We start from the raw sequence: 13,071 nt of genomic DNA, 5'->3' as shown, positions 1-13,071 counted from the left end.
GGCTGCTGTATACAAAGGACAATATATATATATGAGACATACAGGGCTGTAGTATACAAAGGACAATATATAATAAGACATACGGGGCTGCTGTATACAAAGGACAATATATAATGAGACATACAGGGCTGCTGTATACAAAGGACAATATATAATGAGACATACAGGGCTGCTGTATACAAAGGACAATATATAATGAGACATATAGGGCTGCAGTATACAAAGGACAATATATAATGAGACATACAGGGCTGCTGTATACAAAGGACAATATATATGAGACATACAGGGCTGCTGTATACAAAGGACAATATATATGAGACATACAGGGCTGCAGTATACAAAGGACAATATATATATGAGACATACAGGGCTGCTGTATACAAAGGACAATATATAATAAGACATACAGGGCTGCTGTATACAAAGGACAATATATAATAAGACATACAGGGCTGCTGTATACAAAGGACAATATATATGAGACATACAGGGCTGCTGTATACAAAGAACAATATATATGAGACATACAGGGCTGCTGTATACAAAGGACAATATATAATAAGACATACAGGGCTGCTGTATACAAAGGACAATATATAATAAGACATACAGGGCTGCTGTATACAAAGGACAATATATAATAAGACATACAGGGCTGCTGTATACAAAGGACAATATATATGAGACATACAGGGCTGCTGTATACAAAGGACAATATATAATAAGACATACAGGGCTGCAGTATACAAAGGACAATACATATGAGACATACAGGGCTGCTGTATACAAAGGACAATATATAATGAGACATACAGGGCTGCTGTATACAAAGGACAATATTTATGAGACATACAAGGCTGCTGTATACAAAGGACAATATATAATGAGACATACAGGGCTGCTGTATACAAAGGACAATATATAATGAGACATACAAGGCTGCTGTATACAAAGGACAATATATATATATGAGACATACAGGGCTGCAGTATACAAAGGACAATATATAATGAGACATACAGGGCTGCTGTATACAAAGGACAATATATAATGAGACATACAGAGCTGCTGTATACAAAGAACAATATATATATGAGACATACAGGGCTGCTGTATACAAAGGACAATATATAATAAGACATACAGGGCTGCAGTATACAAAGGACAATATATATATGAGACATACAGGGCTGCTGTATACAAAGGACAATATATAATAAGACATACAGGGCTGCTGTATACAAAGGACAATATATATATATGAGACATACAGGGCTGCTGTATACAAAGGACAATATATAATAAGACATACAGGGCTGCTGTATACAAAGGACAATATATATGAGACATACAGGGCTGCTGTATACAAAGGACAATATATATGAGACATACAGGGCTGCTGTATACAAAGGACAATATATAATAAGACATACAGGGCTGCTGTATACAAAGGACAATATATAATAAGACATACAGGGCTGCTGTATACAAAGGACAATATATATGAGACATACAGGGCTGCTGTATACAAAGGACAATATATAATAAGACATACAGGGCTGCTGTATACAAAGGACAATATATAATAAGACATACAGGGCTGCTGTATACAAAGGACAATATATTATAAGACATACAGGACTGCTGTATACAAAGAACAATATATATGAGACATACAGGGCTGCTGTATACAAAGGACAATATATATAAGACATACAGGGCTGCAGTATACAAAGGACAATATATATATGAGACATACAGGGCTGCTGTATACAAAGGACAATATATATATATGAGACATACAGGGCTGCAGTATACAAAGGACAATATATAATAAGACATACAGAGCTGCTGTATACAAAGGACAATATATATATGAGACATACAGGGCTGCTGTATACAAAGGACAATATATATATGAGACATACAGGGCTGCTGTATACAAAGGACAATATAATATATGAGACATACAGGGCTGCAGTATACAAAGGACAATATATATGAGACATACAGGGCTGCAGTATACAAAGGACAATATATATGAGACAAACAGGGCTGCAGTATACAAAGGACAATATATAATAAGACATACAGGGCTGCTGTATACAAAGGACAATATATAATGAGACATACAGGGCTGCTGTATACAAAGGACAATATATATGAGACATACAGGGCTGCTGTATACAAAGGACAATATATATATGAGACATACTGGGCTGCCTGTATACAAAGGACAATATATATATGAGACATACAGGGCTGCTGTATACAAAGGACAATATATATATGAGACATACAGGGCTGCTGTATACAAAGGACAATATATAATGAAGACATACAGGGCTGCTGTATACAAAGGACAATATATAATATGAGACATACAGGGCTGCTGTATACAAAGGACAATATATAATGAGACATACAGGGCTGCTGTATACAAAGGACAATATATAATGAGACATACAGGGCTGCTGTATACAAAGGACAATATATAATGAGACATACAGGGCTGCTGTATACAAAGGACAATATATAATGAGACATACAGGGCTGCTGTATACAAAGGACAATATATATATGAGACATACAGGGCTGCAGTATACAAAGGACAATATATATATGAGACATACAGGGCTGCTGTATACAAAGGACATATATATATATGAGACATACAGGGCTGCTGTATACAAAGGACAATATATAATGAGACATACAGGGCTGCTGTATACAAAGGACTAATATATATATGACATACAGGGCTGCTGTATACAAAGGAACAATATATATATGAGACATACAGGGCTGCAGTATACAAAGGACAATATATAATGAGACATACAGGGACTGCTGTATACAAAGGACAATATATAATGAGACATACAGGGCTGCTGTATACAAAGGACAATATATAATGAGACATACAGGCTGCTGTATACAAAGGAACAATATATATATGAGACATACAGGGCTGCAGTATACAAAGGACAATATATATTATGAGACATACAGGGCTGCTGTATACAAAGGACAATATATATATGAGACATACAGGGCTGCTGTATACAAAGGACAATATATATATGAGACATACAGGGCTGCTGTATACAAAGGGACAATATAATATATGAGACATACAGGGCTGCTGTATACAAAGGACAATATATATATGAGACATACAGGGCTGCAGTATACAAAGGACAATATATAATGAGACATACAGGGCTGCTGTATACAAAGGACAATATATATATGAGACATACAGGGCTGCTGTATACAAAGGACAATATATATATGAGACATACAGGGCTGCTGTATACAAAGGACAATATATATATATGAGACATACAGGGCTGCTGTATACAAAGGACAATATATATATGAGAATACAGGGCTGCTGTATACAAAGGACAATATATATATGAGACATACAGGGCTGCTGTATACAAAGGACAATATATATATGAGACATACAGGGCTGCTGTATACAAAGGACAATATATAATGAGACATACAGGGCTGCTGTATACAAAGGACAATATATATAATGAGACATACAGGGCTGCTGTATACAAAGGACAATATATATATAGAGACATACAGGGCTGCTGTATACAAAGGACAATATATATATGAGACATACAGGGCTGCTGTATACAAAGGACAATATATATATGAGACATACAGGGCTGCTGTATACAAAGGACAATATATATATGAGACATACAGGGCTGCTGTATACAAAGGACAATATATATATGAGACATACAGGGCTGCTGTATACAAAGGACAATATATATATGAGACATACAGGGCTGCTGTATACAAAGGACAATATATATATGAGACATACAGGGCTGCTGTATACAAAGGACAATATATATATGAGACATACAGGGCTGCTGTATACAAAGGACAATATATAATAGAGACATACAGGGCTGCTGTATACAAAGGACAATATATATATGAGACATACAGGGCTGCTGTATACAAAGGACAATATATAATATGAGACATACAGGGCTGCTGTATACAAAGGACAATATATAATGAGACATACAGGGCTGCTGTATACAAAGGACAATATATAATGAGACATACAGGGCTGCAGTATACAAAGGACAATATATATATGAGACATACAGGGCTGCTGTATACAAAGGACAATATATAATGAGACATACAGGGCTGCTGTATACAAAGGACAATATATAATGAGACATACAGGGCTGCTGTATACAAAGGACAATATATATATGAGACATACAGGGCTGCTGTATACAAAGGACAATATATATATGAGACATACAGGGGCTGCAGTATACAAAGGACAATATATATATGAGACCATACAGGGCTGCTGTATACAAAGGACAATATATAATGAGACATACAGGGCTGCTGTATACAAAGGACAATATATAATGAGACCATACAGGGCTGCTGTATACAAAGGACAATATATAATGAGACATACAGGGCTGCAGTATACAAAGGACAATATATAATGAGACATACAGGGCTGCTGTATACAAAGGACAATATATAATGAGACATACAGGGCTGCTGTATACATGACATACAGGGCTGCTGTATACAAAGGACAATATATATATGAGACATACAGGGCTGCTGTATACAAAGGACAATATATAATGAGACATACAGGGCTGCTGTATACAAAGGACAATATATATAGAGACATACAGGGCTGCTGTATACAAAGGACAATATATATGAGACATACAGGGCTGCTGTATACAAAGGAACAATATATATGAGACATACAGGGCTGCTGTATACAAAGGACAATATATAATGAAGACATACAGGGCTGCTGTATACAAAGGACAATATATAATAAGACATACAGGGCTGCTGTATACAAAGGACAATATATAATGAGACATACAGGGCTGCTGTATACAAAGGACAATATATAATGAGACATACAGGGCTGCTGTATACAAAGGACAATATATAATAAGACATACAGGGCTGCAGTATACAAAGGACAATACTATAATGAGACATACAGGGCTGCTGTATACAAAGGACAATATATAATGAGACATACAGGGCTGCTGTATACAAAGGACAATATATATGAGACATACAGGGCTGCTGTATACAAAGGACAATATATATGAGACATACAGGGCTGCTGTATACAAAGGACAATATATAATGAGACATACAGGGCTGCTGTATACAAAGGACAATATATATATATGAGACATACAGGGCTGCAGTATACAAAGGACAATATATAATGAGACATACAGGGCTGCTGTATACAAAGGACAATATATAATGAGACATACAGGAGCTGCTGTATACAAAGGAACAATATATATATGAGACATACAGGGCTGCTGTATACAAAGGACAATATATAATAAGACATACAGGGCTGCAGTATACAAAGGACAATATATATATGAGACATACAGGGCTGCTGTATACAAAGGACAATATATAATATGAGACATACAGGGCTGCTGTATACAAAGGACAATATAATATATGAGACATACAGGGCTGCTGTATACAAAGGACAATATATAATAAGACATACAGGGCTGCTGTATACAAAGGACAATATATATGAGACATACAGGGCTGCTGTATACAAAGGACAATATATATGAGACATACAGGGCTGCTGTATACAAAGGACAATATATAATAAGACATACAGGGCTGCTGTATACAAAGGACAATATATAATAAGACATACAGGGCTGCTGTATACAAAGGACAATATATATGAGACATACAGGGCTGCTGTATACAAAGGACAATATATAATAAGACATACAGGGCTGCTGTATACAAAGGACAATATATAATAAGACATACAGGGCTGCTGTATACAAAGGACAATATATTATAAGACATACAGGACTGCTGTATACAAAGAACAATATATATGAGACATACAGGGCTGCTGTATACAAAGGACAATATATTATAAGACATACAGGGCTGCAGTATACAAAGGACAATATATATATGAGACATACAGGGCTGCTGTATACAAAGGACAATATATATATATGAGACATACAGGGCTGCAGTATACAAAGGACAATATATAATAAGACATACAGAGCTGCTGTATACAAAGGACAATATATATATGAGACATACAGGGCTGCTGTATACAAAGGACAATATATATATGAGACATACAGGGCTGCTGTATACAAAGGACAATATAAATATATGAGACATACAGGGCTGCAGTATACAAAGGACAATATATATGAGACATACAGGGCTGCTGTATACAAAGGACAATATATATGAGACAAACAGGGCTGCAGTATACAAAGGACAATATATAATAAGACATACAGGGCTGCTGTATACAAAGGACAATATATAATGAGACATACAGGGCTACAGTATACAAATGACAATATATATGAGACATACAGGGCTGCTGTATACAAAGGACAATATATAATGAGACATACAGGGCTGCTGTATACAAAGGACAATATATATATATGACATACAGGGCTGCTGTATACAAAGGACAATATATAATGAGACATACAGGGCTGCTCTATACAAAGGACAATATATATATGAGACATACAGGGCTGCTGTATACAAAGAACAATATATATGAGACATACAGGGCTGCTGTATACAAAGGACAATATATAATAAGACATACAGGGCTGCTGTATACAAAGAACAATATATATGAGACATACAGGGCTGCTGTATACAAAGGACAATATATAATAAGACATACAGGGCTGCTGTATACAAAGGACAATATATAATGAGACATACAGGGCTGCTGTATACAAATGACAATATATAATGAGACATACAGGGCTGCTGTATACAAAGGACAATATATATATGAGACATACAGGGCTGCAGTATACAAAGGACAATATATATATATGAGACATACAGGGCTGCTGTATACAAAGGACAATATATAATAAGACATACAGGGCTGCTGTATACAAAGGACAATATATATATGAGACATACAGGGCTGCTGTATACAAAGGACAATATATATATATGACATACAGGGCTGCTGTATACAAAGGACAATATATATATGAGACATACAGGGCTGCAGTATACAAAGGACAATATATAATGAGACATACAGGACTGCTGTATACAAAGGACAATATATAATGAGACATACAGGGCTGCTGTATACAAAGGACAATATATAATGAGACATACAGGACTGCAGTATACAAAGGACAATATATATGAGACATACAGGGCTGCTGTATACAAAGGACAATATATATATGAGATATACAGGGCTGCTATATACAAAGGACAATATATATATGAGACATACAGGGCTGCTGTATACAAAGGACAATATATATATGAGACATACAGGGCTGCTGTATACAAAGGACAATATATAATGAGACATACAGGACTGCAGTATACAAAGGACAATATATATATATATGAGACATACAGGGCTGCTGTATACAAAGGACAATATATATATATATGAGATATACAGGGCTGCTGTATACAAAGGACAATATATATATGAGACATACAGGGCTGCTGTATACAAAGGACAATATATATATGAGATATACAGGGCTGCTGTATACAAAGGACAATATATATATGAGACATACAGGGCTGCTGTATACAAAGGACAATATATATATGAGATATACAGGGCTGCTGTATACAAAGGACAATATATATATGAGACATACAGGGCTGCTGTATACAAAGGACAATATATATATATGAGACATACAGGGCTGCTGTATACAAAGGACAATATATATATGAGACATACAGGGCTGCAGTATACAAAGGACAATATATAATAAGACATACAGGGCTGCTGTATACAAAGGACAATATATAATGAGACATACAGGGCTGCTGTATACAAAGGACAATATATAATGAGACATACAGGGCTGCTGTATACAAAGGACAATATATATATATATAACACATACAGGGCTGCAGTATACAAAGGACAATATATAATGAGACATACAGGGCTGCTTTATACAAAGGACAATATATATATGAGATATACAGGGCTGCTGTATACAAAGGACAATATATAATGAAACATACAGGGCTGCAGTATACAAAGGACAATATATAATGAGACATACAGGGCTGCTGTATACAAAGGACAATATATATATGAGACATACAGGGCTGCAGTATACAAAGGACAATATATATATATGACATACAGGGCTGCTGTATACAAAGGACAATATATATATATGAGACATACAGGGCTGCTGTATACAAAGGACAATATATATATATATGACATACAGGGCTGCTGTACACAAAGGACAATATATAATGAGACATACAGGGCTGCTGTATACAAATGACAATATATAATGAGACATACAGGGCTGCTGTATACAAAGGACAATATATATATGAGACATACAGGGCTGCAGTATACAAAGGACAATATATATATATGAGACATACAGGGCTGCTGTATACAAAGGACAATATATAATAAGACATACAGGGCTGCTGTATACAAAGGACAATATATATATGAGACATACAGGGCTGCTGTATACAAAGGACAATATATATATATGACATACAGGGCTGCTGTATACAAAGGACAATATATATATGAGACATACAGGGCTGCAGTATACAAAGGACAATATATAATGAGACATACAGGACTGCTGTATACAAAGGACAATATATAATGAGACATACAGGACTGCTGTATACAAAGGACAATATATAATGAGACATAAAGGGCTGCTGTATACAAAGGACAATATATAATGAGACATACAGGACTGCAGTATACAAAGGACAATATATATATATGAGACATACAGGGCTGCTGTATACAAAGGACAATATATATATGAGATATACAGGGCTGCTATATACAAAGGACAATATATATATGAGACATACAGGGCTGCTGTATACAAAGGACAATATATATATGAGACATACAGGGCTGCTGTATACAAAGGACAATATATAATGAGACATACAGGACTGCAGTATACAAAGGACAATATATATATATATGAGACATACAGGGCTGCTGTATACAAAGGACAATATATATATATGAGATATACAGGGCTGCTGTATACAAAGGACAATATATATATGAGACATACAGGGCTGCTGTATACAAAGGACAATATATATATGAGATATACAGGGCTGCTGTATACAAAGGACAATATATATATGAGACATACAGGGCTGCTGTATACGAAGGACAATATATATATGAGATATACAGGGCTGCTGTATACAAAGGACAATATATATATGAGACATACAGGGCTGCTGTATACAAAGGACAATATATATATATGAGACATACAGGGCTGCTGTATACAAAGGACAATATATATATGAGACATACAGGGCTGCAGTATACAAAGGACAATATATAATAAGACATACAGGGCTGCTGTATACAAAGGACAATATATAATGAGACATACAGGGCTGCTGTATACAAAGGACAATATATAATGAGACATACAGGGCTGCTGTATACAAAGGACAATATATATATATATATAACACATACAGGGCTGCTGTATACAAAGGACAATATATATATATATGACATACAGGGCTGCTGTATACAAAGGACAATATATAATGAGACATACAGGGCTGCTGTATACAAAGGACAATATATAATGAGACATACAGGGCTGCTGTATACAAAGGACAATATATAATAAGACATACAGGGCTGCTGTATACAAAGGACAATATATATATATGAGACATACAGGGCTGCTGTATACAAAGGACAATATATATATGAGACATACAGGGCTGCTGTATACAAAGGACAATATATATGAGACATACAGGGCTGCAGTATACAAAGGACAATATATAATGAGACATACAGGGCTGCTGTATACAAAGGACAATATATAATCAGACATACAGGGCTGCTGTATACAAAGAACAATATATATATGAGACATACAGGGCTGCTGTATACAAAAGACAATATATAATGAGACATACAGGGCTGCTGTATACAAAGGACAATACATATGAGACATACAGGGCTGCTTTATACAAAGGACAATATATATATGAGACATACAGGGCTGCTGTATACAAAGGACAATATATATATAATGAGACATACAGGGCTGCTGTATACAAAGGACAATATATAATGAGACATACAGGGCTGCTGTATACAAAGGACAATATATATATGAGACATACAGGGCTGCTGTATACAAAGGACAATATATAATGAGACATACAGGGCTGCTGTATACAAAGGACAATATATATGAGACATACAGGGCTGCTGTATACAAAGGACAATATATATGAGACATACAGGGCTGCTGTATATAAAAGGACAATATATAATAAGACATACAGGGCTGCTGTATACAAAGGACAATATATAATGAGACATACAGGACTGCAGTATACAAAGGACAATATATAATGAGACATACAGGACTGCAGTATACAAAGGACAATATATATATGAGACATACAGGGCTGCTGTATACAAAGGACAATATATAATGAGACATACAGGGCTGCTGTATACAAAGGACAATATATAATGAGACATACAGGGCTGCTGTATACAAAGGACAATATATAATGAGACATACAGGGCTGCTGTATACAAAGGACAATATATAATGAGACATACAGGGCTGCTGTAATATACAAAGGACAATATATATATGAGACATACAGGGCTGCTGTATACAAAGGACAATATATAATAAGACATACAGGGCTGCTGTATACAAAGGACAATATATAATGAGACATACAGGGCTGCTGTATACAAAGGACAATATATAATGAGACATACAGGGCTGCTGTATACAAAGGACAATATATATATATGAGACATACAGGGCTGCTGTATACAAAGGACAATATATAATAAGACATACAGGGCTGCTGTATACAAAGGACAATATATAATGAGACATACAGGGCTGCTGTATACAAAGGACAATATATATATGAGACATACAGGGCTGCTGTATATAAAGGACAATATATAATGAGACATACAGGGCTGCTGTATATAAAGGACAATATATATAACACATACAGGGCTGCTGTATATTAAGGACAATATAGGTGACAATAAAGTATGAAGACTCTCACCCAGCATGGTGCTGTATCCCTCTGGGAAGCTTCGGATAAAACCATCGGCGTTTGCCTGTTTAGCAGCGTCAAAAACCTCAGTGTCAGTGGCATCAGGTCTCCCAAACCGAATGTTTTCCATGATGCTTGTTCCAAACAGCACAGGCTCCTAGAGAAGTGCACAAGAACTCATTAACGCGCCCTACAGGTCTCACTCATTATTGTCTGAAGGGGATGTACTACTAGTGATATAACTCATTAGCGCCCCCTACAGACTCATACAAGTCTCACTACCTTATTGTCTGCTGGGGATGTGCTACTAGTGATATAACTCATTAGCGCCCCCTACAGACTCATACAAGTCTCACTACCTTATTGTCTGCCGGGGGATGTGCTACTAGTGATATAACTCATTAGCGCCCCCTACAGACTCATACAGGTCTCACTACCTTATTGTCTGCCGGGGGATGTGCTACTAGTGATATAACTCATTAGCGCCCCCTACAGACTCATACAGGTCTCACTACCTTATTGTCTGCCGGGGGATGTGCTACTAGAGATATAACTCATTAGCGCCCCCTACAGACTCATACAGGTCTCACTACCTTATTGTCTGCCGGGGATGTGCTACTAGTGATATAACTCATTAGCGCCCCCTACAGACTCATACAGGTCTCACTACCTTATTGTCTGCCGGGGATGTGCTACTAGTGATATAACTCATTAGCGCCCCCTACAGACTCATACAGGTCTCACTACCTTATTGTCTGCCGGGGGATGTGCTACTAGTGATATAACTCATTAGCGCCCCCTACAGACTCATACAGGTCTCACTACCTTATTGTCTGCCGGGGGATGTGCTACTAGTGATATAACTCATTAGCGCCCCCTACAGACTCATACAGGTCTCACTACCTTATTGTCTGCCGGGGATGTGCTACTAGTGATATAACTCATTAGCGCCCCCTACAGACTCATACAGGTCTCACTACCTTATTGTCTGCCGGGGATGTGCTACTAGTGATATAACTCATTAGCGCCCCCTACAGACTCATACAAGTCTCACTACCTTATTGTCTGCCGGGGATGCGCTACTAGTGATATAACTCATTAGCGCCCCCTACAGAGTCATACAAGTCTCACTACCTTATTGTCTGCCGGGGATGCGCTACTAGTGATATAACTCATTAGCGCCCCCTACAGACTCATACAGGTCTCACTACCTTATTGTCTGCCGGGGGATGCGTTACTAGTGATATAACTCATTAGCGCCCCCTACAGACTCATACAGGTCTCACTCCCTTATTGTCTGCCGGGGGATGCGCTACTAGTGATATAACTCATTAGCGCCCCCTACAGACTCATACAGGTCTCACTCCCTTATTGTCTGCCGGGGGATGCGCTACTAGTGATATAACTCATTAGCACCCCCTACAGACTCATACAGGTCTCACTCCCTTATTGTCTGCCGGGGGATGTGCTACTAGTGATATAACTCATTAGCGCCCCCTACAGACTCATACAGGTCTCACTCCCTTATTGTCTGCCGGGGGATGTGCTACTAGTAATATAACTCATTAGCGCCCCCTACAGACTCATACAGGTCTCACTCCCTTATTGTCTGCCGGGGGATGTGCGACTAGTGATATAACTCATTAGCGCCCCCTACAGACTCATACAGGTCTCACTCATTGTCTGCCGGGGGATGTGCGACTAGTGATATAACTCATTAGCGCCCCCTACAGACTCATAAAGGTCTCACTCATTGTCTGCCGGGGGTTGTGCTACTAGTGATATAACTCATTAGCGCCCCCTACAGACTCATACAGGTCTCACTACCTTATTGTCTGCCGGGAGATGTGCTACTAGTGATATAACTCATTAGCGCCCCCTACAGAC

The 13,071-nt window shown here is 37.2% G+C and overlaps 1 protein-coding gene across 1 annotated transcript in view; it reads right to left on the bottom strand.

Annotated features, from left to right (window-relative positions):
- LOC128659669 (mitochondrial potassium channel ATP-binding subunit-like) overlaps nucleotides 1-13,071 on the bottom strand; it is a 343,891-nt gene that overhangs the window by 40,056 nt on the left and 290,764 nt on the right. Inside the window, exon 14 of the mRNA XM_053713238.1 lies at nucleotides 11,194-11,341. Coding sequence (XP_053569213.1) covers nucleotides 11,194-11,341 — 148 coding nt within the window. The remainder of the gene's footprint in view (nucleotides 1-11,193; nucleotides 11,342-13,071) is intronic.

The sequence above is a fragment of the Bombina bombina genome, chromosome 5, assembly GCF_027579735.1.
Source record: "Bombina bombina isolate aBomBom1 chromosome 5, aBomBom1.pri, whole genome shotgun sequence".
NCBI classification, from domain to species: Eukaryota; Metazoa; Chordata; class Amphibia; order Anura; family Bombinatoridae; genus Bombina; species Bombina bombina.
The sequence above is the reverse complement of the archived record's forward strand: the minus strand, read 5'-3'. Positions and strand labels throughout refer to the sequence as shown.